This window comes from Martes martes (genome assembly GCF_963455335.1).
Source record: "Martes martes genome assembly, chromosome: 1".
Taxonomy (NCBI): domain Eukaryota; kingdom Metazoa; phylum Chordata; class Mammalia; order Carnivora; family Mustelidae; genus Martes; species Martes martes.
In genome coordinates this window covers 209,286,916-209,312,655 of record NC_137888.1, presented here as the reverse complement: position 1 = coordinate 209,312,655, position 25,740 = coordinate 209,286,916, and the positions used below count along the sequence as shown (strand labels likewise).

The 25,740-nt window shown below is 54.7% G+C and overlaps 1 protein-coding gene across 1 annotated transcript; it reads right to left on the bottom strand.

Moving 5' to 3' along the window:
* Window positions 1–284: 284 nt before the first annotated feature.
* On the bottom strand, window positions 285–25,687 carry KANK2 (KN motif and ankyrin repeat domains 2). The gene is made up of 13 exons (XM_080827042.1): window positions 25,613–25,687; window positions 24,095–24,368; window positions 23,036–23,150; window positions 21,406–22,617; window positions 11,074–11,241; window positions 10,879–10,981; window positions 9,739–9,978; window positions 9,181–9,268; window positions 8,410–8,629; window positions 7,443–7,585; window positions 4,836–5,036; window positions 4,667–4,756; window positions 285–2,357 (listed from the first exon to the last, which is right to left on the bottom strand). Exons 3-13 carry the CDS (start codon window positions 23,070–23,072, stop codon window positions 2,304–2,306), a joined length of 2,556 nt encoding a protein of 851 aa, XP_080683168.1. The 5' UTR covers window positions 23,073–23,150; window positions 24,095–24,368; window positions 25,613–25,687; the 3' UTR covers window positions 285–2,303.
* Between the last annotated feature and the right edge of the window lie 53 nt (window positions 25,688–25,740).

Below are 25,740 nucleotides of genomic sequence, written 5' to 3'. Positions count from 1 at the left end.
CAGGCGCCCCCAAATCAGTCCATTTTCCAAAAAGAGATCTATTTGAGAGGCACTTGGGTGGCTCAGTCGGTGAAGCATCTGCGTTCGGCTCAGGTCATGATCCCAGGGTTCTGGCATCGAGTCCCATGTGGGGCTCCTCGCTCAGCGGAGAACCTGCTTCTCCCTCTGCCTGCAGCTTCTCCTGCATGTGCTCTCTTTGACAAACAAATACGATCTTATAAAAAAAAAAAATCTAGACGCTTAAAGAGAAGTACAGCGAGACAAAGACCAGAGGCTGCCGCGTGGACAGTATCATAAGATAGCTTTATTAAATTCCTTTACCTTCTACAGCACGATTACAAAAAGGAATACTTCATTTAAGTGTAATACTGTCTTTATGGGCGTACCGTGGTTGGAAAGTGAAGTTAAAGGTCATGAATACATGTGAGAAGAGCACGGGGTGGGGGTGGGGGGAGCGGGACCTCCCTGGAGCCTTGCACATCAAGCCCCACCGGCAGGGGAGGGGAAAGCAGGGATAAATGCGGACTTATCTGGGGTTGGGGGGGTGGCGGCTGGGGATTGTCAATGAGCTGCTTCTAGGAGCTTAAAATAAACCTCACTGCTGGCCCTGGGGCCGGACACACAGGCACACAGCTCTTGCGCCACTTCTCAAAGCCGTCCCCAGCCGTCCCCAGTCCGCTCCGGTTTTGTGCCCGCTCCGACTTACACGTGCGCATGCGCGCACACAACCCTTCGACCGTCCGAGCTCTCTTTTGTGTCCAGTACCCCCCTTCAGTCGCAATCAAAGCAAGGCAGAGTCCATCAAGCCAAGAAACCCCCTTTTCTAGAGAGCAGCCAGCGCCCCCGCTTTACTGAATGAATGCGAGCACTCAGGCCTGTGGTTTGGCTCCGTCACTGGCGGCTGAGCGCAGAGACCCGGCCGAGAGGGGACGGGACCCCTATTCGCTGGGGACCTCAACTCCCTGCCATAAGGCACTTCTCAAGGTTCCGAACCCGTCCCCCACCCCGGTTTTTTTCTTTCTTTCTTTCTTTTTTTTTTTTTGGTTCACAAAAGGAAGGAACTGGAAAGAAAATGATGTTAAGATTTCTGGGGGACAGAACAGGCCACGGAGGAAACTGCGTGTGTCTGGCGAGCCCTATTTCCAGCAGGCTCTGCGCCAGGCAGCTCCGGAAAGCCTGTAGGTTGTTTTTAAAAAAAAAAAAAAAAAAAAGCCCCCAAAAACAAAAACCTCCAGCTGGTCCTTGTTTGGTTTTCGGCAAAGCCCTGTCTCTTTAAGTTTGCGCTGGGAGCCCTCGGGGGCAGCCAACTTGTAATTGTGCACACATGGAGTTTTCGCAGCTTGCCCTCTGCGCGGACAGCGCGCGCATGCCCCGTCCACCGCCCCCCGCCCCTTTGACGAGAGAAATTCTGGAGTCTGGGGAGCCTGAGGGCGGCCCTGTTACCAGGGTTCTAAGCCCAGGGACTCAGCAGCTGCTCTGGGAACCCGATTCATTTCCTGCATCCCCAGGCCTGCAGGATTTTCGAGGAAAATTAATATGTGCCAGGGCCTCCACGCAGGGAGGGGATGGGTTTCTGGGTGATTTTTCGGTGTCCACGGCTCACACATCTCGGCTGCTGGGTCCTGAGCCCTCTTACTTGAAAGCAGAAGGAAGGACTCAGCTTCCTGCCCTGAGTGACAAGGACAGAATCTGTTTTGCGAAGAGACCAGAAGGAAATTCTCCCAAGAAAGCGGTCTGGGGGGAGCGGACAAAACACTATTATACGGCAGACAATTAAATGTGGGGTGCACGGGGGAGGGGGGGGGCGCGTTAAGGCACTCCAGACGTGACCCGTGCATAGCAACATTCAGGATTAAAATGAAAATATGCGATTCCAGTGACTTTCAAATTTGGCAACAAGGAATATGATTTCCTCCCCTCCCCCGATAATGACTCAAAAATACAGGATTTTCCCTTTCACCCTGCTCCGTCCAGAATTGCCAGTTGATTGTTCTCCCCGTCCTTCATAAACCCACGCCCCGGCATCGGCCGCTGGCGCCAATTTATGGAAGAATTTAGCTTCAGTCTGCGCTGCGGCGGCTTTGAACTGGCATACCAGGAAAAACCCGCTTTGGGCTGCAGTCTTGCTGCTGTCGAGGGCTCCTCCTGGGAAGCAGAAGAAGAACCCACTTGCCTTTGAGACGTGGGCCTTGGTAGGTCTCCGTGGGGGTTGGCGAGGAAGGAGACAAGGGACGAAGGACGAGGGACGGTTGGCTCTGGGGCTGGCTGGCCCTGAGCAGCGGTGCCTCTGGCCTCCCTCCTGGTTACTCTTCGGCTGAGGATGACGCAGGACTTTCGTCATCAGACATGGGGGCAATCTGAAACAAGAAGCAGAATTCTTGTTCGACATCATTTCCAGGGCCTGCAAGGTGCCAACTAGGTTGGCTGGCCCTGGGGCTGAGGTGAGTGAACCGGAGAACTTGGTCCCTCCGCCTCAAGGAGGGGATGTTGAGAGAAGGGCATGGAGGCTGAGGAGGATTTTCATCACAGATAAAGGACAGAGGAGCCATGAGAATGGAGAGCGGGTAGTCAAGGCAGGGGAGCCTTCTGAGCTGAGTGAGGTGGGGCTTTCCAGCAGAGGAAGCAGCAAGTGCAAAGGCCCTGAGGCAGCAGCAGCAGAGAGGCTGAGCAGACTGAGCAAGGGGCAGAGGAAGAGAGTAGAGGGGGAGGTGAGGATGTCTGTACAGGGCTTGGTGGGCTCTGGGGATGACTGTTTTTTCCTCCAAGTAGGGTGACAGCCACAGAGGGCTGTGAGCCGAGGAGGGCTGTACCCTAACTCGGGTGTTCACAGTGACCCCTGCTTGCTGGGGGGAGTACAGACTGAAGGCGGCAGTGAGGGTGGAAGCCAGGCAGCCTGGGTGGAGGCAACCGCAGTGGTCTAGGTGGACAACGATAGAGGACTGGGGTCTGTCCCTCAGGAGCCCCTGGGAGTGGGACCACACATCAGACAACAGCTCCTCACCTGGTCCTATCACCCCCATCTTCCAGTTGAAGAAACTGAGGCTGAGCTGCACCCCAGGTGATGCCCTCAGTACTGCAACTGAGCCCCAGGTGTCCCAACACCCTGGGGAATGAAGCCAGGGAGACCTAGAGCCTCAGTAAGAACCTGGAAGCCATGTGGATGATGGAAGGCTTATCTCAGTGACCCTCACTCTCCTGGACCGTCTGGGGGGTCACTATAATCAATACCCACCATGCCACCTTCGAGCCGCAGCTTAGATGTGCCTCAGGGAGGCCAGGGCGAATGCAAGGAGGAGTGAGGAGGAAGGAACAGTGAGTTTCCTGCCCAAGGTCTAGAGACAGATGGCCCCCGGGGCCTTCACCCCTTCCTATCTGTGAGACTCTGGGCCGGGGACGTGATCATTCTAAGCCTCTGCTTCCCCACCTGAAAACTGGAAAGGGTAACTGTACTTTAAGCAGCTGAATCAGGCTCTCGTGTCTATGGTTCAAGACATCATGGCTGAGAGGCACCTAGAATGCTGTCCATCAGACTAGAAGAGCTTGTCTCCTCCATCAGACAAGATCAGACAAGGGTACTACTTTAGAGACCTATGAGGAGTGCCCCTGTCTCCCCCTTCAGACTGGAATGGCTCTCTCCTCCATCAGGCACTTATGATACAGCAAGGACCCAAATTATCCTCCTGTTAGGCTTCCAGAAAATGTTTTGCTAACAGACATCATTTTTTTTTTTAAAGATTTATTTGTCAGAGAGCGAGCGCACAAGCAGGGGCAGTGGCAGGCAGAGGGAGAAGCAGGCTTCCCGCCAAACAAGGTGCCTGACACAGGACTGGATCCCAGGATCCTGGGAGCCGAAGGCAGACGCCTAACCAACTGCACCACTCAGGTGCTCCTAACAGGCATCACTTGTTAAAAACCCTGATTTCTGTGCTCAAATAAGAGAAATGCCAAGTTAGACATGAGTTAGGTTTCTTTACAGTGAGACATCTCAAGGCCTTGAATACACTGCTTCGAGGAAAAGCCGAAGTCCTCACCGCAGGCCACAAGGACCTGCAGTCATGGTGTCACCTCCTTGCTCTCACCTCTTCCCACTGTGTTTGATGCTCCTCAAACACCTTGAGCATGCTCCTGCCTCAGGACCTTTGCACTGGCTGCTCCTTCTGCCTGGACAGCCACACAACTCACTCCCCCATGTCCTCAGTAGCCCCCCATCTCTCAATGTCCCCTCCCGTCCTATTTCAGATTTTTTCCCAGCAGTTACTGTCACCTGGTATGATATACTGATCTGTAAATATATATATATATATATTTTTAAAATCTGTGTATTTTGTATCTTGCTACAATACCTGCCCTGTGGGGGTTTGATACCTGCTCTGTGCGGGGCCAAAACCGTTTCCTGTTTGGTTCAGGGCTGTGGCTCCCAGGGTCTATCATGCAGTGGGTGCTCTGTAAATATTTCTCAAGTGAGTGGACAGGTCTCAAATGGAACTGGACAGATCCAGGTTCAAATACTGCTATATACTCTCAGCTGTCCATGCCTCATTTCCTCACAGGGGCACGAGGAAGGTTCAATAAGCACGGGCCCTAAACGGCACCAGCCCTTCCTAACCGTCCGTCCCCTCCCAGAGTGCCTCCCACTCCCCACTGCCCTGCCCGTGTTGACACTCACTGAGCACTTGATGTTCATGCGGGAGTAGAGCATAGACGCGATTTCACTCTGCCCGGCGTCCAAGGCCACCATCAAAGCCGTGCTCCCGTCCTGCAAAGCATCCACTGCTATGACGAGGCCCCGTGCAGTGCTCCCGCCCTCCCCGGAGCGCCTTAGGCGGGAAACTCACACGGTCAGTGAGTGCGATGTCACAGCTGGGCATAGCCAGCAGGAGCCCCGTGATTTCCTTGTGGCCGTGCTCACAGGCGCACATGAGGGCTGTGGAGCCGTCGTCGTCCTGCACGTTGACGTCCGCTTCACAGGCCAGCAGAGCCCTGACCACGTCCACCCGCCCGTGGCTGACCGCCAGCATCAGGGCCGTCTGCCCCGCCTAGGCAGGGCAAGGAACAGGTTTATAGACCATGCGGGGCCCCAAGGCAGGACACCGTTGCTCTGAAACCTTCCATTGCTCCCGAGTACTGTGATGGTAATGGTATCCCCACTTGTTGGCCTCCTTCTAGATCTCAAACAATCCCTCCCACCACTGGGCCTTTGCACCTGCTGGTCCCTCCTCCTCCTGCTGTCTCCTTCTCATCCCTCACATCTGGTCTTAAATGCTTCCTCTTTGGGGAGGTGCTACTTGCCTACCCACTCCCATCCCCAATTTCCTTGCTCCCAGGTGTCAATATAGATGTACACATTTATTGAGCTAAGACTTTTACAGTTTTCTGTATGTCACTTGAATGTCAATAAAAATTAAATCAATGTTCATTAGTGGATGAATGGAAAAACAAACTACAGAATATTATTCAGCCTTAGAAGAGAATGAAGGACTGATGCTCACGGCACCACGGGTGGACCCTGGAAATATTATGCTTGCTGGAAGAAAAGCCAAACACAAAAGAACCCATACCACGTGATCTTATTTATGTAAAATATCCGGAATTGGCCAATGTAGAGAGAGCGAAAACAGACTGGTGGCTGCCAGGAGCAGGTGGAGGGGGAATGGGAAGTCCAGTGCTAGTGGCCTAGTGCATCTGTTTGGGGTGATAGGAATGTTCTAGAAGTCGACAGAGGTGATGGTTGTACAACACTGTTAATGTACTAGATGCCACTAAATTGTATACTTTAAAAAGGATAATCTTTTAAAAAATTATTATCATTACTATTTTGAGAGAGAGAAAAAAATGAGTGTGTGCCCGTGCAGGGCAGGGAGTTGCAGAAGGAGAGACAATCTTCAACAGGCTCCACGCCCAGCCCTGAGTCTGACAAGTCTGACGCAGGGCTCGATTTCATGACCTGAGATCATGACTGGAGCCGAAATTAGAGTCGGACGCTTCACTGACTGAGCCACCCAGCACCCTGTTTTTTAAAAAAAATTTTGGGGCGCCTGGGTGGCTCAGTGGGTTAAGCCTCTGCCTTCAGCTCAGGTCATGATCTCGGGGTCCTGGGATTGAGCCCCGCATCGGGCTCTCTGCTCAGCAGGGAGCATGCTTCCCTCTCTCTCTGCCTGCCTCTCTGCCTACTTGTGATCTCGCTCTCCCTGTCAAATAAATAAATAAAACCTTAAAAAAATTTTTTTAAATTAAGATTTTATTTATATTTTAGAGAGAGAGAGAAGGAGAGCATAAGCAGGGGGAGGGGAAAAGAGAGAAGCAGACTCCCTGCTGAGCAGGAAGCCCAACTTGGGACTCGATCCCAGGACCCTGGGATCATGACCTGAGATGAAGGCAGACACTTAACCAACTAAGCACCCAGGTGGCGCTTAAAAAAGTTTTTTTAAGTAAACTCCACTCCCAACATGGGGCTCAAACTTAGGACCCCAAAAGCAAGAGTCACATGCCCCACCAACCGAGGCAGCCAGGTGCCGCTAAATGGATAATCTTATGTATATTTCATCTCAGTTAAAATAAACTATTGAAATTGTTTTTAATTAAGGAACTAAATTAATAGAAAAGCCAGCAATGGGGGTGCACCTGGGTGGCTCTGTTGGTTAAACATCTGCCTTCAGCTCAGGTCATGATCCTGGAGTCCCAGGATCAAGTCCTGCATTGGGCTCCCTGCTCAGTGGGGAGTCTGCTTCTCTCTCTCCCTCTGATGCTCCCCATGCTTATGCTCTCTCTCTGTGTCAAATAAATAAATAACATCTTAAAAAAAAAGAATGGGTTTCTGGGGCGCCTGGGTGGCTCAGTGGGTTAAAGCCTCTGCCTTCGGTTCAGGTCGTGGTCCCAGGGTTCTGGGATCGAGCCCCGCATCGGGCTCTCTGCTCAGCGGGGAGTCTGCTTCCTCCTCTCTCCCTGCCTGCCTCTGCCTCCTTGTGATCTTTGTCTATCAGATAAATAAATAAAATCTTTTTTTTTAAAGATTTTATTTATTCATTTGACAGAGAGAGAGATCACAAGGAGGCAGAGAGGCAGGCAGAGAGAGAGGAGGAAGCAGGCTCCCCGCTGAGCAGAGAGCCCGACACGGGGTTCGATCCCAGGATGCTGGGATCACGACCTGAGCTGAAGGCAGAGGCTTTAACCCACTGAGCCACCCAGGCGCCCCAAATAAATAAAATTCAAAAAAAAAAAAAAAAAAAGAATGGGTTTCTAAAGCTAGACCATCAAGGTTCAAATTCCACCTGTTCTAGTCTGGCCGTGAGAAAACAGATGCCTGTCTGAGCCTTGGCTCCCTTGTCTGTGGAGTGGGGATTCTCCCCCAGGGCACGGAATAAGATCACATGTGGGCTTGGTGCACAGCCGGGACTCAGTGAGCGGGAAGGGCTGCCTGGGTCCACAGCATGGAGGGCTTGTACCTGGCTGGCTTTGGCATTGACGTTTCCAAGCCGGAAGAGCTGCAGGACCGTCTCAAGGTCATCCTGGGTCTTCAGGGTGGCCAGAGCAGTGAGCATGATGGGGCTGTAGCCAGCACGGTTCTGCTTATCCACCTGGCACACACCTGGGGGGGATGGCAAAGAGGACACGGGACCTCAGACCCCAAAACTGCGGTGGGGGGGGGCGCCCATGAGAATCAAGCAGCATCTCCCCCATCAGCAGCCAGATTCCTCCCTCCTCTCAGGTCGAGAGCCCCATTCTGCCCCAGCATCTCCACCTCTGGCCACACTGCCCATTAGAGGAGGGACTTCTAAGGGGGAGACTGTGTCTGGTCCATCAGCCCGGAGACACTGCCATTGGCACCCAGGTTTAGGGCTAATCATAGGGGTTGTTCTCCTCTACTGGTCTGGAAGAGCCAGTCTCCTTCAGCGTGGCCTATATTTTCTCCATCAGATTGTGGGCTCTGCCTCCTTCATCAGTCTGGGAGGCTGTGTCTTCTCTGTTAGACCAGTGAAGGACAGATTTCTCCCTGCCTGTTTGAGGACAATGTACTTTTAAGTCCCAGATGGAAGGCTATATACCCCTCTCTCAGACCAGGGCTCCAGCAGTGTCACCTTCATCACACAGGGGTTCTTGGGGGGAGGAGGGAATCTGAAAGGTGTACATGTTGTCCCTAAGGCCATGTGTGCTCTTTTCAGTATGCTGGGGCTATGGGTGGGGAGGATAGTGTCTCCCCCATCAGACTGGGAGGACAGCGTCTCCCCCACCAGACTGGGACGGCAGTGTCTCCCCCATCAGACTGGGAGGACAGCGTCTGCCCCATCAGACTGGGAGGCTGGTGTGCTCCTCAAGAGGGCAGCTTGACCTCCACCATCAGACCATCCAGGTGGGGGGAGCATCCAGCCCAGCCGCCCCGGGGCCCCCTTGTCCTGCCGCCCCTCCACTCACCGCTGTCCAGCAGCTGCCGCACCACGGGGAAGTTGGCGTGGGACACAGAGTAGTGCAGCGCCGTGTTGCCATTGCTGTCGGCGATGTTGACCACGTAGTCCAGCAGGCGCGCCGACATGGCCCGGAAGGTGACCAGGTGGCGCCGCACGAGCTCGGGGTGGGCGTCGCTGCGGCAGGCCAGGCGCAGCCACTCCTGCAGCACCGTGGTGTAGGCCACTTTCTGGCCACGGTGCAGGGAGGGAGGGGCATGAGGGCGGCCACAGCCTGCTCCCCACTGCCCCCCACCCCGACAAAGCCCCGGGCGGCGAGTGTGGGTGTGGACACCCCACCCTGGGCCACAGCCCCCAGGAGAAGCGGGGGCAGCCCTCCCCGTAGTCACCCCCAGCCCCCTCCCAGACAAAGACTCTAAAGGGACTCCAGGCACCAAAGGCCCAGCTGTGCCCCCAGGGAAGGCGTGAACATCTCCATCCTGGTCTTCAAAGGCAAGTACAGGCCCCCGGAAAGAGACATGTGGCAGTGCCTTCCCTCAAGCCCCCAAAACAACAGGAACCGGAGGTCAGGACTGCTGGGAGGCAACCATCCTCCGGCTCCTCCTGCCGCCCCAGCCCCTCTCTAGGGCCTGACTCCAGCATCAACCCCCCACCCCTTCCCAAGCTCTCAGCTTGGATCCTGGAGTCCCTATGAGGCCGGCACAGGGAGATACTACAGCTGAGAAGCTGCAGTGGGGGTGCAAGGGAAGGAGGGGGCCCCAGGCCCAGGGCCCCATCGTACCAGCTCCCGCTCAGTGAGGGCATTGGGGTTCTCCAGGTACTTTTCCAGGGCCAGGCAGGCGGAGATGAGGTCGGGGCTTAGCTCCATCCTGCAAGGGGCAGATAAGAGAGAAGTTTACTTTGGGAATGCTCGCCTTGGCCTCCCAGGTGGCCCCAGACATATCCTAAGAGAAAGTGGACACGCAGGCTAGAGTTTATTCCAAGCAGGCAGTGATGGATAGAAAAATCTTGGCCCGAGGGCAGATTTTTCACCAGGGGGACCAAAGACACCAATGGGATGGGCAGGTGGGGCATATGTCCCAAAGACAGTGAGTGGCTTAAGGACAAACTTTGTCTGCCCCTTCAATTCTAACTCCAACAGCCCAAAGCACCCACATCAGGCCCTTTATCAAAGCCTGCAGACCTTCTGATGGCCAGAAGGAGAAAGTGCTGGTTCGCTAATTCAGACTAAGGTGTGCATGACTGATGGGAGATTCCCTCAGAGGGCGCGAATAGTGAGATCTGAGGCAAAGGTCACCCACCTCACCCCGTCCGAGTCCCTCCCACCCAGAAAGCTGACCGGATCTCCTCTTCTGCACTCGCTCCTGCCGCTCCCTCCACCACGGGCAACTGCTGACTCTCCTGAGACGGCTGGCGCTCCTCCTGGCTGCTCTTGGCCACTGCTGTCCCCGAGGGCCTGAGCTTCGGGGCTTCAGCCACACTTGGGACCCTCTCCGCTGGCTCTGGGGCCTCGTTCTCTGTGCTCTCGTTGTCTGAGAAGTTCTCTGCCGTGCTGGAATCCTCAGATGAGGACTCGTATCTGGGACGGAAGCATGGGCGGAGTGAGGAGACGCTGCACGTGGGAAAGGACAAGGGCTCTGAGCCCTTGACCTCTCTGCACCTTGGTTTCCCCAACTGTTAAACAGGTAACAGCCGCATGAGCCTCACAGGGCCTGGAGCACAGTAAATACTCCGTAAACACTAGCTAGGACTGCGACCGTGCTTGGGGTGGGAGGGGGAGAAGTACTGCTCTCACCTTCTAGTCCTTGACGCCTTATGCAGGTCTCACTGCGCCAGACCCTCACCCCACTGCAGACGGGTCCCTCTTGTGCTTCTTGCTGCCTCTGGACCAGGTCTAAGCTTTGGGTCTGGCACTCAAGGTCCCCAGACTGTCCCTGTCTACCACTTCCTACACCTTTTGCTTCTCACGGATGTCACCGCTGCCTCCTGTCTTTTCGGAGGCTGTGCCCTCCACCCGGACTGCCCTCCCAACCCCCCCTCTTCCCTCCGCTGGCTAGCTCCTCCCCTCCCCCACCCGCCCCGGGCCTCCAAGCGTCCCCATCCCCATCGCTGCTCCAACCCCACCGGGGCTGAACTGCGCGCCAGTGCCCGAGGCCCCACTGGACCGGGAGCTCCATCAGGCAAGGAGCCGAGCCTGGCACCTTGCGAGGACCAGCGCGGAGCAGCAGCCACCGCACAGGCTTGGGAGTCTGACCGCTGGGGGCCGACTCCCGACTGCCGTGGGAGCTCCAGCAAGGCATCCAGCCCCGTGTGCCTCAGTGTCCCCAACTGTCTACAGCACGTTGGTTAAAGGAGGGAAGCAATGTCCAGGGCCTAGAGCGGGGCGCGTTCTTGGATGTGAACAAACCAAGGAACAAACAGGAGGGCAGAAGCTGAGGAAAGGGTGGGAGCGTGGGGTGGGGGTGGGGGCTCCTCTCACCCGCCATTGACCCCCACAAACTGCAGGCTCCTCTGGTGGGCCGCGGCGTCTGCGGGCTCCTCTTTGCGCTTCATGATGGACCGCACACCTGCCGGGGGCTCGCCTAGGGAGGATGGGGGGGCGTGTAAGAATCTCCCAAAGCCAGGCCCTGTGCCCGAGCCTCCGGCCCCGTCCCCTGCGGCCACCCTCACTCACCTGCGCCCCCCGCCGCCTCTGACCCGCGCGAGGCCACGTGCCTGGTGGGCTCTGTGTCAGCAGGCTCGCGGGCACCCACTCCTCCCGTGCTCTTCTCAGGCTGTGCTGGGGGGGTCACCGCCACCCCTGGGGGTGACGAGGAGGCCTCCGCTGGAGCCTGCGGGAGCCCTGCAGGGCAGGAAGAGAGGTGCTCACTGTGGGTAACCCCCGCAGTTACAGCTGCCTCCTCGGGGTCACACGCCCCGGGCCAGGCGCTCGGAGGGCTGAGGCTTGGGTGCTTCCGCGAGTCTTCCCCACCCACGGGATTCTTGTTACAGATAAGGAAACTGAGGCACAGAAGGTTGCCTGAGGTCACCCAGTGAATGAGCAGCAGAATCCGATTCCAACAGCAGTCTCTTGCCTGCACTGGCAGCTGGTCAGGGACAGGGAGGACACTGTGACTCTACAGTACTGGCTTGTGGCCCAGCACCCCCCATCCCCCCCACACATCACACTGAGTGCTGTCTGGAAACAAGGTTTGATCAGAGCCACAAGTCCCCGTGATGGCAGGGACTCAACTCTCCCATGAACAAGCTGTGTGACCTCAGGTAAGGCGCTTAACCTCTCTGTGCCTCAGGAGAATGACATGTCCTCCATCATAGCGGTGTTGTGCGGGCTGAAGACAGAATGTCGAGGGGAAAGGAGGCTCAGAACGAAGCCTGTAACGTCAATACTGCTCAAGGATCATTTGTTAATTCAAGAGAACTGTAAGCACTACTTTCATAAGATTTATTAGTATTTCAACAAAAGTAAGGCTGTGTTACAGATATCACTGCTCCCTTCTGAACTTGGAAGCTGGTGACACTGTAATAAATGTTTTTTAAGATTTTATTCATTTATTTGAGAGAGAGAACACATAAGCAGGGGGAGAGGTAGAAGGAGAAGCAGACTCCCTGCTGAGCAGGGAGCCGGATGCGGGGCTCGATCCCAGGACGCTGGGATCATGACCCGAGCCGAAGACAGTTAACCAACTGTCACCCAGGGGCCTCAGAAAATAAAAATTAAAGGCCCACCCAGGCAGGGGCGCCTGGGTGGCTCGTTCGGTTAAGCGTCTGATTCTTGGTTTCAGCTCAGGTCATGATCTCAGGGGTCATGGGATTGAGACTCAGGGTGGGATCCACGCTCAGTGCAGAGTCTCTCTCCCTCTGCCCCTCCCGCCTCCCTCCCATGAGTGTGCATGCTCGCACTCTCTAATAAATAAATAAAATCTCAAAAAACAAACAAACCAAAAAACCACCCCACCCAGGTAGATTTTCAGTCTGGGAAGATGAAAATATTCTGGAAATGGATGGTGGGGACGGTCAAGCAACAGTGTGAATGTGCTTAGTGTCACTGAACGGGACACTTGAAAATGCTGAGATGGGGGCGGGGTGCCTGGCTGGCTCAGTCAGTGGAGCATGTGATGCTTGATCTCAGGGTCATGAGTTCAAGCCCCACGATGGGCATGGAGCCTGCTGAAAAAAAAAATAAAGATATTAAAATAAAATGGTTAAGATGGTAAGTTTTATATGATGTAAACATTACCACAATTTGAAAAAAAAACCACCCAGGTTTTTTCAGGTCGGGCAGAGGACAAAGGTGACTCTGTGGGCACTAGGTCCCAAGGATGCTCACTGCCCATGTGGGAGTCGGGGGTGAGTGGGACAGGATCCCCAACCTGGAGCCAGGAACAGAGGCGCCATCGTGAGTGGCTGTCCCCATCTCAGAGCCTGCCTCAGGTTCCCCCAGGCCACGTGTGGCTTCTGTGTCCCTGCTTCCCCCAGGACATCTCATTTCTACCCTTGGCCATGGGCTCTGAGGACGAGTTCCTTTCAATTCCCTTTAAAAGTTACAGCTTTTTTTTTGACACAGTGAAGACTTTCTCAAGTCCATGACTACTGGAGTTAAGAACAGAGAGAGCCAACAGTTGGCACAAGCAAAGCGTGAAGAACAGTTGAGACACAGCCACAGACGGGTCGATGGTGCCCAGCCCAGGGCGTGGTGGGCCCTGCTGGCTTCCAGAGCGGCAGCCCGAGCCCCTGGGGGGAACCAGACACACCCTGGGGTTTTTCTGTGACTCTCCCGATTTCTTTTTTAAACTCTGTCAATAAATTCACATCCAACCAACCAACAAAATGACTCTGTGGCCAAGCGGGCTGTGTCAGGAGACACACAGGCTAGTCCCCGGTCTGGGTGATTGGCCCCGAACTCCGGACTCCTAATTCCAATACCTGCGAGGTCCTGTATTCTGTGCAGTGAAAGCAGCCAGTCACAAAAGGACAAATAAGGCAAGATTCCACTTATGTGAGGTCCTTAGACAAGTCAGAGTCACAGAGACAGGAAGAGGATGGTGGGCGCCAGGAGCCGGGGGAGGGAGCGGGGGAGTCAGTGTTTAATGGGGACAGAGTTTCAGTTTGGGAAGATGGAAAAGCTCTGGGGATGAATGCTGGTGACGGTTGCACAACAACGTGAATGTACTGATGCCACCGGACATTTGAAAGTGGGTCTTGTGCTCAGTTTAATGTTATATGTATTTTACCACAATTTTTTAAAAGCAGAGGGAAAAAAAAAAAAAAAAAAAGAAATAGAGCAAACCATAGCCCCTTCTGCCCCCAGGAAAAAGCAGGCCCTTGTCTCAAAAAGCTTGGCCGGCTCCTTCCAGTGCGAGGAGTTCAAAGTCAGACGCTCAACGCTAAAACAGCAGTAACGATAATAAAACCGATCGCAGGTATTAGTGTCATTCCACGAAGGAATGGGGCAAAGCGATACCACAGTTTAGAGGGAAGACCTGAAGTCCACGACCAGCTAAGACAACTTTACCCAAAAGGGCAAAGATGGGGAAGCTGGCTGAGGAGAGAGTAAACCATTCCAAACAGCCACAACGGCCCACACAGCAGGCACTGCAGAGGGAAGAAATGTGCCAAAGGAACAAAGGCGAGAAGGCCTGACCCAGGCCCCAGCTGAGGGAAGCTGGGGTTAAGACAAAGGGGCTTCCACAAATTGGTGGGAAAGGTGCCCTCTGGGGCGTGACGCTGGGAAAAAGCAGCTGATTCGACCCAAGAAAAACCAAGCTGGATCCCTACCTCACACCTTATCGCAAAAACTCTGAAGGATCAATGTAGCTACCGGATGAAAATGTAACAGAGTATTGGGGGCCTCAGGAGGGGTAAGATTCCTTCAAAAATTCCTCAAAGAGGGGTGCCTGGGTGGCTCAGTGGGTTAAAGCCTCTGCCTTCGGCTCAGGTCATGATCCCAGGGTCCTGGGATCGAGCCCCGCATCGGGCTCTCTGCTCAGCAGGGAGCCTGCTTCCTCCTCTCTCTCTCCCTGCCTCTCTGCCTACTTATGATCTCTGTCTGAAAACAAATAAATAAATATATAAATAAATAAATCCTCAAGGATGGGGCACCTCCATGGCTCAGTCCGTGAGGCATCCGACTCTTGACTTTGGCTGGGGTCATGATTTCAGGGTCATGCGGTCCTGGAGCCTACATAAAATTCTCTCTATACATGGGACGCCTGGGTGGCTCAGTTGGTTAAGCAGCTGCCTTCGGCTCAGGTCATGATCCCGGCGTCCTAGGATCGAGTCCCATATCGGGCTCCTTGCTCGGCGGGGAGCCTGCTTCTCCCTCTGCCTCTGCCTACCACTCTGTCTGCCTATGCTCGCTCTTTCTCTCTAACAAATAAATAAATTAAAAAATAAAAATAAAAAAAAATTCTCTCTATACATCTCCCTATTCCCTGCTCACCCTTCCTAAAAACAAACCAACCTCAAACTACATATGAAAAATACAAGATGATCTCACTCACATGTAGAGCTGGAAAAAACCAAACTCCTAGATGCAGAGATCAGAGCGGTGGTTTCCAGAGACAGGGGGGTGAGGAAATGGGAGAAGGGGGTCAAAAGGTAGGAATTTCCAGTTATGAGATAAATAAATCCTAGGGATGTTCTATCCAGCATGGAAACTCTGTGAGCTGACAGATGTTAACTAAACTTACTGCGGTCATCACTTTGCAATATACAAATATGAAATCACTATTTGTGTACCTTGAATGGGTACAATGCTACATGCCAATTTCATCTCAATGAAACCTGAAAAAAATAAAAAAAATTAACTAAAGAAGAAAAGAAAAATACGATGGGTTTAACTGTATCCGACATGAAGATTTCTACTTGATAAAACAAAAACAAAAACAGAAAAACCACCCTCACAGACAAAGTTAAATGACAGAACAGTACACACTACAGGACAATATTCACAATGCCAAAAATAACCAAGGGATTATCTTTTAGAACGAGACTCAATAAACTTTTTCTGTAAGGGACCAGACAATAAATATTCTCAATTATGGGAGCCAGAGGGTCTCAGTTGCAAAAAGTAGCCCTGGGCAGTATGCAAATTAATGGGCATGGCCAAGTCATGATAAATTTAAATTTCATATAATTATGCTCATGTCACATAATGTTGTTCCTTTCATATTGTTCAACGATTTAAAAACATAAAAACCCCTTCTTAGCTTGGGAGCCTATAAAAACATGCAATGGGCTGGATTTGGCCCAAAGGCTGTGGTTTGCCAACCTTGATTCTAGAATATGCCAGAACTTCTCAAAATCGCCCGAGGAAAAACGGACAAAGGCTAAAAGTAAGTGATTCACAGAGAAATCTTATTAAACATGTATGGTGATGCCAAATCTTACCAAAAATAATCAATGAAATGCATGTTAAAACAAGGAGATACCATATGCGCCCGTGTCGATGGGCAAAACATGAGAGAAAACTTCGCGCCGGTGGGTATGTGGGGGAAATGGGCACCTTGGATCCAAGCGTGGGTGGTGGGAGTGTGGACAGAGAGAGCTTTCCCTGAAAGGATCAGACAAAATGTGGAGTGAAGTGGTGAATTCCCTGTGATTCAGCAACCCCAGGGGAGGTGACACGTGCAGATAGCGCTGTCACTGCTCACGGCAGCGAGGAGCTGAAAGTCACCCAGGTGCCCACCGAGGGGGCACGGAGAAGAAAAGCGTAGCACGCACCTAGGGCAGAAGGCTACACGATCGTTACAAGGGACAAGCCCAGGCGCCTGGGTGGCTCAGAGGGTTAAGCCTTTGCTTTCTGCTCAGGTCATGATCTCGGGGTCCTGGGATGGAGCCCCCGCATTGGGCTCTCTGCTTAGCAGGGAGCCTCCTTCCTCCTCTCTCTCTGTGTGTCAAATAAATGAATAAAATCTTTAAACATAAATAAATAAGTAAATAAAAAATAAAAAAAAACAAGGAACAAGCCCGAGGTAGAAGCATCAGGGTGGAGAGTTCAAAAAGATTGTACAAAGAGAGAGAGAGAGAGAGAGAGAAAAAAAAAAAATAAGAAACGGCAAGATTTTTCCTTCGGAAATCACAATACCATTTTAGGAAATCAAGCATGCACAGAGCATATTTTTCAAGGACACTGAAATGTCTAAATAAGCTTCTGGAAGGTGGATTGCAAGGAATGATAGTACATGGGCTGTGGGGGGGGCGGAGAGTGAGAACGGCAGAGAGCAGGGGTTGGCCAACTACGGACCGTGGGCACCATTTCTGCATTTTTGATGGTTGGAAAAAACAAAGAAGAATGCTCTCTGGGACATGTGAAAATTACATGAAACCGAATTTCACACAGCCACGTCTGTTCCTTTATATATTGTCCGGGCTTACGAGCTACCCAGAACTGAGGCACTAAACTCATTAAAATGCATACATTAAATATGCAAAAAATAAGCTCTTGGCAATTAAAAAAAAAAAAAAAGAACCAAGCAGAACTGAGCCATTCCAACAAAGATCACGCGGCCCACGGAGCTGAAAATATTTACCGACCGTCCGCATTGAGGGTGGAAGGTGAAGGTAGAAAAAAAAAAAAAAAATCAAAGGGGCACCTGGGTGGCTCAGTGGGTTAAAGCATCTGCCTTTGGCTCAGGTCATGATCCCAGGGTCCTGGGATTGAGCCCCGCATTGGGCTCTCTGCTCAGCGGGGAGCCTGCTTCCTCCTCTCTCTCTCTGCCTGCCTCTCTGCCTGCTTGTGATCTCTGTCTGTCAAATAAATAAATAAAATCTTTAAAAATCAATCAATCAATCAATCAAGTAAAACGAGAGAGCTGGCATGCGCAGACCGAGGGAGCTGGTCGCCGTGAGCTGAAGAATTTAAATGAACTCAGTTTCGGCCTCCTTTGGGCCGAATGAAATTCTTAAAAATGTAAACCACTCAGCCACCCAGTGTGGGAAGGGAGCGAGGCCACAGGGGAATAGAGCAAGTTGGCAATACTCATGGGCCTCAGGAATGGTCCCCCAGGGGCCAGTGGGTGGCTCAGTCGGTTAAGCGTCTGCCTTGGGCTCAGGTCATGATGAGATTGAGCCCCATGTGGGGCTCCTTGCTCAGTGGGGAGCCTGCTTCTCCCTCACCCTCTGCCACTCTCCTTGCTTGTGCTCTCTGTCAAATAAATAAATAAAATCTTTTTTTTTTTTTAAGATTTTGTTTGTTTATTTGAGAGAGAATGAGTGAGAGCACAGGCAGGGGGAGTGGCAGAGGGAGAGGGAGAAGTGAGCTCCCCGCTTAGCAGGAAGCCCGATGCGGGGCTCAATCCCAGGACCCTGGGATCAAGACCTGAGTCGAAGGCCAATGCTTAATCGACTGAGCCACACAGGTGCCCAATAAATAAAATTAAAAAATAAATAAATAAAAGGTTTGGAACGCGTGGGTGGCTCAGTTGGTTTAGCATCTGCCTTGGGCTCAGGTCATCATTTCAGGGTTCTGGGATCAAGTCCCGCATCAGGCTCCTTGCTCAGTAGGGAGGCTGCTTCTCCCTCTACCTGATGCTCCCTGTCTCTCTTTCTGTGACAATTAAATAAATAAAATCTTAAAAAAAAAAAAAAAAGCTTTTTAAGAAACCTTCCCCGAGAAAACAGAAGATGTGAGGGGTTTCTGCGTAGCACGGATGATAATGACTGCCGCAGCTGCCCAGTAAATGTGGCATCCCAGGAATTTTTAATGAGAAGAAATGCCTCTGGGATCATGTTAAATCCAAAAAACCAAAGGCGGAGTTTGAATCCTGGCTTCAGGAACAGTGGGCGATCACTCTGGGCCTCCATTTCCTCATCCCTAAAATGGGGATGAAAATACCACCCACCCTGGCCTCCAGGTGGCTTGGGGGAGGTAAGTGAACTAAAATATGAAAAGAGCGTCTAAAAATGCCCAGGCCCCCTAGGGAGGCTGCTTAACTGCTTTTCAAAGTCAACGCAAGACAACACACTCCATCAGCATCAGTTCCCTGTTGCTGTTGAAAGATAACGTATTATTTTCTGCATTAAAAATTTTGGAAGGAAATAGTAAGTGCTGACAACAGCTGTGTCTGGGCGGTGGTGGGTTTTTGGGGGTTTTGCTTTGTGTTCCAGATTTTTCTGTCACTTCCCAAACTTTCCACAAAGAATATGAATTGCCATCACAGGAATATGTTTTGAATGGGAGCAAAGTACATTTCAAAGCCTCTGAGCCCCCACGGGTGGGCAGGCCCAGCAGCCCCTTCTCCCAGTGATCTGCTGGGGGTGTCTTTGGAAGGTGGGGGATGGGACTTGCTGAGGCCTCCAGGCTTCTGCCCGCCCAACCCCACCCACCCTTGTCAGCCTAGGGGGAGGGCTGCTTTTCATCCTCCCCACCCTTCCTTGGCAGTGAGGGAATTCTAGATGGCAGAGAAGGCTTCCTTGCTGCCTCCTCCAGGGAGTACTCCCGGATCTACCCATCAAGCTGGCCACCTAAACACACAGTCCAAATGTTTGTCAAGTTCTGTACTACCTAATATCATTTTTCACAGGGCTTCTCCCCAGTCTACAATCCCTACAGGACCCATCTCTGATACCCCACCACCTGGGGACCTAACTTCTCCGGCCTCATCCCATTCCACCTGCTTCCACACCTTGATGTGCTCCAGCCCCTCCTCACTTTAGGACCTTTGCCCCTGCTGTGAACACTCTTCTTCCCACCTCTGTGCCAACGGCCTGCCTCCTCTCTTTCACATCTTGGCTCAAAGAGCCAACAGCCTGACGCCACACGGAACACGCGATAGAAACAGACGCATTATACCTCACACTGATCTGGTGACACTGGGCTGTCATGACCCCCGATTTGCAAATGAGGCACACGGAGGTCAAGTAACTGGCTCAAGGGCACAGAACTCGGGAGCAGGGAAATCAGAACTGGAGCCCAGGCCGCCACCCCATTCAGTGCTGCCTGGCCCGTGAGCCTGCTTCATCTGCTTTCAAACACATTGTCTCTGAAATGACATTTCTTCACTTATTTATTACAGGGCTTCTCTTGCTTATTGTACAGACTCTTTTTTTTTTTTTTAAGATTTTATTTATTTACTTGATAAAGATCACAAGTAGGCAGAGAGGCAGGCAGAGAGAGAGGGGGAAGCAGGCTCCCTGCCGAGCAGAGAGCCCGATGCGGGACTCGATCCCAGGACCCTGAGATCATGACCTGAGCTGAAGGCAGAGGCTTTAACCCACTGAGCCACCCAGGCGCCCCGTACAGCCTCTGTCTTTTTCACTGCTGCGTCCCCAGTGCGTAGAAGAGTGTGGCACACAGCAAACGTTCGATAAAAGTCTGCCGAATGCGATGACACTGAAATGAACCAGCACACTCCAGTTCTGCCCAAGCAAAGCAGAGACTGGGACTGGCAGCAGCAAGGAGTTAAGTGAGACACATGGAAGAACTTCGGGGGGCAGCAGCCTGCACAGAGTGGGAACATCACTATGTCTGGGTGTCCTGCAGGTAGGGAGTCCCACGGCTGCCTGAGGCGGCATGTCTGGAATGAAGGCTGCCTCTCAGAAATCCCAAGGCTGAGCTGGGCAGGGCCCTTGGCTGAGGGCCAGAGTCAAAGGGCCGGGTGTTTGCGATGGACACAGAACAGAGGAGTGGTGTTTGGAGCCGGCCAGGAACAACATGGAAAAGCAAGAAAACACAGCTGGGTCCCCACCCTCCAGGTTGTGCCCCGGGGTCCTGCCGTGAGGCTCTGACATTGGAGATTGGGATGAGGACCTGAGCTGTACCTCTGAGCCCTCTGTAGGTTCAGGCTGACCTTAGTCTAGATCCTGGCTCAGCTGCTTCCTGGCTGTGTGACCCAGGGCAAGTACAACTTTTCCCTGAACCTCAGTTCCCCCAGCTAGAAGCAGAATTGGCCTGAAAACTATCAACAGAAGAAGCAATGAGCAGGGACTGAGGGTTTACTGTGCACAGTAATCCAAAGAGTCCTGGAGGTGGGGACTATCGCTACACTACTTTATAGACAGGGAAGCTGAGGCCTGGAGAGAGACTTCACCTAGTCCCTACATCAAGAAGCAGAATCTGAATGCAGGTGGCTTGAGTATAAACCCCATACTCTTCAGCCTCCCACGAGTGAAACCCTTACCACAGCACCTGGCAACAGGCTAGCACTTGATAAAGAACAGCTGTCATTATTATGAATCATTCCGACAGCTTCTCCCAGGAACCTAAGGGTGGCAATGGTGGGGCAGCTGTCATATTGCAGATCCCACATCCTCTTTCCTGGCATGAGGACTCAGCACTTCCTCTGGGAGGGGGGGCACCCCTTTGTTCCCTCAAAGGCCACAGGACTTGGGTGGAACGCCTCTACCCCTAGGATCTGGGGTTGGGCAGTGAGGGACACCGTGATTGGCTCAGGGACGGGCACATGACTGCCACCAGCCAATGAGGGGCACCCGTGGGATTTTTTTTATTGGCACTATTTGGACTGAGAGGCTCCCTTTCCACTGAGATGGAAGAACAGATGCCTGGAGTGCTGGGGCTACTTTCATTCACCTGAGAAAGAAGACCCCAAGGTGCATAGAAGAGAGTTAAAGATCCTCGATGATACTGAAGCACCTAGATCCAGCTATACCTGAAGCTGTCTCTAAGTTACATAAAAACTACATTTCCTTTTCATTGCCTAAACTAGTCTGAAATTGGTTTCTGCCATTTACTGAACAAATTGGATGGGTTTTTCGGCCCAACAAACCAACAGTCTTAGGGACCCTCTCTCAAATACTTACTGTTTCCTGGATACATACAATGTACTAGACATGAAAATGCATACTTAATCAGATACCGATTTTTCTGCATGCCTCCCTACAGCCCAGAATTAGTGGCAAACTGTCCCCTTTTTGCAGGTGAAGAAACAGAGGCTCTGAGAGCCAGAGCTGTTGGTCTGATGGAAGGCCGGGGCTGGGGCTAGACCCTGGCATTCACAGGAACAAAGAGGACCTCTCCACCATCCTCCCCCCATCCACTATGGCTCACCTGCCGTCCTATTGCAGCTTCGTTCCGTGATGCTGATCTTCTTCACCAGGTGGACGTTGCCAGTGGGCGCAGTGGATGCTGGGAACACTGTCTCTACCACCTCATGGCTCCGGAACACAGCAGGGCTCTCGACCCCTCCAGATGTCACCAGGGACCGTAGCCCTGTCCCATAGGGCTCCAGACTCTGGGCCCGCTGTGCAGGGGCCCCAGCGGCTGTACTGGCCACCACCTCCACCTCCCGAGGGCCCTCTATCACCCGGACAGTGTCCACGCGGATGGGGCTGTCTGGTGGTGGCCGGGCGTGGGGCTGGGGGTCAGCCTGCCGAGCCTGAGCTGCCTGCAGCTCCTGGAGTGCTTTCTTGAGCTGGGTCTCCAGCACAGCGACCTTGGCGGCAAGGGCTGCCTCCCCGTCAGGCACCCCCAAGTCCCGCTCCCGGACCCAGGTGCCCACGCTCCGGGTCTCGAGCGTCATCGGGTCCTCGGAGGGCTCTGGGAGGTCCAGGCAGAGCTCGCTGCGGGCTCGGGCCCCCGTGGGATGGCCCAGGAACTTCTGGCTCTTGAGCTGTACTGTGAGCTGCCGTTTCTCCTCCTGCAGCACAGAGAGCTTCACCTGGAGCACGGGGATCAGCTTCACCTGCTCCTCCAGCTGCCGCAGCTTCCGCAGGGCACCTGCCATCTGCTCCCGCACGTGGGCCAGGTGCCCGGCGCTAGGAGGCACAGGTGTGGACAGTCCCGAGCCCCGTGGGGTCGGGGGTGGCAGCCCCACGCCCACCAAGGAGCTCGTGGAGCCTGCGGCGCTGGGGGTCAGGGAGCCCAGGCCGGTGGGTGCGGCCGCCTGGTCCTCCAGGCGGCGACGGGCATCCAGCAGCGTGCGCTCCACGCGCGGGTTGAAGCCAGCTCGGGTCTCCAGGGCGCCATACTGCGGGTAGAAGCCGCGGCCACAGTAGGAATAGGCCGAGTGGCGGCTGTCCCCGCTAGCATTAGAGCACAGAGACTCGGTGGATGTCCACCAGGAGCCGGGACCCCGGGGCAGCGAGCTGAGGCGGGGCCGGCGCTGCACAGCCACACGCCGGAGCGTGTGGCCTTTCTCGATGTCGTCCACGTACTTGAGGAAGTCCAGGTCCAGGCGGTAGCCGTAGGGCGTCTCCACGGAGTATGGTGGGTCAGGCTCCCTGGCAGGGAAGGCGGGCGGGGAGGCTGGGCCGGGGGTCCCTGGGGCGTGAAGAAAGACCAGGGCCTCTGAACACGGCTGTCCCCTCCTCAGGGCGAAGACTCACATCCCGGAGAGGGTCCGGGCTTCTTTGCCCAAGGGATGGGAGCCCACTGGATGCTCAGCTGTGACTCCAGTGTCAGCGCAAGGCCCTGTCACCCCCTTGGAAACCCTCAAGGCAGGCCCGCGCCTCCTCCCTCTACAGCCCCGATGGGGACCCATCTCTCTGCTCGGACCCGCCCCTTTCCCTGAAAGACTGGCCCCATCGGCCCCTGGGGCAGAGCCAACCCTCATTCAGGCCCTCAGGGCAGGGCTGTGCTCTACCCTCAACTACCCCCTCCTCTCCCCCTCCCCCAGAGGCTGGGCCATATCCTTCCCCCAGACACCCAGGCAGGGCCCTTTCTTCCTAAGTCCCCCGACCTGGGAAGGGGGCCGGCACGTGCAGGACTTGGGCCATCCTCTCTTCTGCAGATGTTCCTCGAGAGTCACCTGGGGCCTATGACTCAGATCACCTGCAGCGCGGGCTGAGGCGGACCTGGGGAGAGGGGATATAGGAGCCTGAAGTCAGGGGGAGTCTGCAGGAGAAGGGGGGAGGGGATGGGGCCACCCCTCCCCCACAAATGTCCCCTTCCCCACCCCCCCACCCCCAAAACATAGGAACACACCCGGCTGGACTTCTGGAAAGGGGTTGGGGGGGGGAGGGTCCCTGTGGTCTGGAACAAAGAAACCAAACCTCCCGGCCCGCCTGCACATCTGTCCGGCCCCTGGACAGGCTCCAGCTGTTCCCACAGCCCCGCCTCCACAAGGCCCTGGGCTGGGGGGCCCCAAGCCCGACAGGCCCCACCCTTCCTGCACCCCTCCTCTCAGCCCAGGCCAGAAGCTGGCTACAGGGACAGATGGAGGCTGAGGTGGGCAGGGGACTGGGGCACTAAGTGGGAGACAGTCTTCCTGCAAGGATCTGAGAACACGGAGACACAGGGGCACAAGGAGAGATGGGGCTCAGGGTAGGGAACCCCAAAGCAGAGCGGGGTCAGGCCAGCCAGAGTGGGGGGGGTAGGGAAAGTTGGGGGGAGGCAGTGAGGAGCAAAGCCTTTCCTCTTTATGGAAACAATTTTCTCTAAAAATAAACAGTTTCGCTGCCGGGCTACACGAGAACTTCCTGCCCCCCCAGGATGCGTCCGGCTCGGGGGCGCAGCAGGGATAGAAGGCCGGGTGGTGGCCAGGGAAGTCATGGGGGTGGGCGGAGGGAGGAAGTAAGAGAGGGTGCCTGGAGGCTGCGAAAGGGAGGGACAATCAGAGCCTCTCACTAACCCTTCCTCAGCCCTGGAGGCCAGCCAGGACCCCTTTGTCCCCAACACTCAGCCTGAGCTTGGCCAGTCCTCTCTGCTGTCTGACCTCTAGCTGCCCTGCTCCAGAGGCCCCAGCCCATCCCACCAAGGAGGACCCTTCCTGGCCTATGGGTGCCAGGGCAGTGGGTACCTGGGAGGACTGGCCAGGCGGGGCACCTGCTGGGCATGAAGGCGGGGCTGGGGCTCCAGGGGCGGCCAAGCTTGTCCTTGTCTCACACCCTGCTCGCCTCTTGCTTAGTCTCTCCAGTCTCTCTGCGTCTCTCCTTGTCTCTCCGAGTCTCTCCTTGTCTCTCCGAGTCTCTCCTTGTCTCTCCGAGTCTCTCCTTGTCTCTCCGAGTCTCTCCACGTCCGTCTGGGTCTCGCTCCACTTCTCTCTCCCTCTCTCTCCACGTCTCTTTCAACGCCTGAAGCACAGTCACCGATTGTAAGAAATTCAGTTTTCCACCTGCTTGGAGGTTCACCCCCTACACACCAGGGAAGTGATCAAAAGTATTTTCTGGAGACCTGAGAGAGACTGGTGGCAGGAAGAATTCGAATAGCCCGTGGTGGCCCCTGGAGGTGAAAAGCGGCGGGGCGAATGAGTGTAATAACCCCAATAATCCCCCCAGCCACTGATTTGATTACAACATTCTCATCAGGCACACGGTTACTGCCCCGTTTCGGTGGCAGAGAAATGTCCAGTGACTTGCCCAGGGTCACCACAGGAGGAAGTGGCTGAGTCTGAACTTGAACCTAAGCTTGGCAGATTCCCCACTGCCAGGGCCACACCACCCTCACCCCCAACTCCACAGCTCTCTGCCCATTTCCCACCGAGACTGAGAGGTCTGAGGGTCTCCAGTCATCTGACCACCCTCTACGTGCTAGGATGACTGCAGGTCTAGAAAGCAGAAGGAGGTGGGGAGTGTGGCGGCTGAAGCCCCTCTCCCTGTATGGGACCCTAGGGGTTCAGAAAAGGAAACACCGGGTAGGAGAGATGGAGAAAAAGGGGGGCGGGACACTCCAAGAGGGGACACGGAAAGAGGCCCGGGGTCCCCGGTGGGCCCGAATGTCCCGCGGGGTCTCCCTGAAGCCCTCCCTCCCAGCCAAACCGGACGTCTCTGGGGTCTCCCCGCCCCAAAGATGGGGGCAAGGGTGGCCCCGCCCCGTGCCGGGGGGCGGGGCCTGCGGGGTCCCGGGCTAATGGCAAACAGCTGCCGCTCCCCACGCCGGCCCAGCCGCCAGGCCGAGGCCCAGCCCGGCCGGACGCCCGGACGCCTTCCCGCCGTCTGGGGCCTGGCTCTGCTCGGCCGCCGAGGAGGGCGAGGGGGGACAGAGCGGGGGTAGAGAGAGAGACAGGAGGACCGAGATGGGAGAAAGAGGCAGAAGGAGGACAGTGATGCGGGAAAGGGGCAGGGCGAGAAGTACAGACGGAGGAGGATGCGGCCGGGGGAGAGAAGCAGGGACGGAGTCAAAGACGGGGAGGGGACAGAGACGCGGGGAACCAGACATTCAAAGTCCGAAAAGTTTGGACTTAGACGGTGGAGTTGGAGGCAGCGGCTCGTAGAGAACGGCAAGGTCGCGCCCCGGGATTGGGGGTGGGTGGGATGGGGAACCACGCTCGAACCCCGAAGCGGACTCGAACCCCGACCCAACCTCAGGTCCTACTCGCCTCGCGCGCTTCGGCAGCCGCCGTCCCTCCGTCCCGCCGCCCGTGCGTCCTCCGCGCGCCACCGCCCGGCCGCCCGGCCCTCAGCAGTGGCTCCGCCCCCGCCCTGCCCCCTCCGGGCCGGCCCCGCC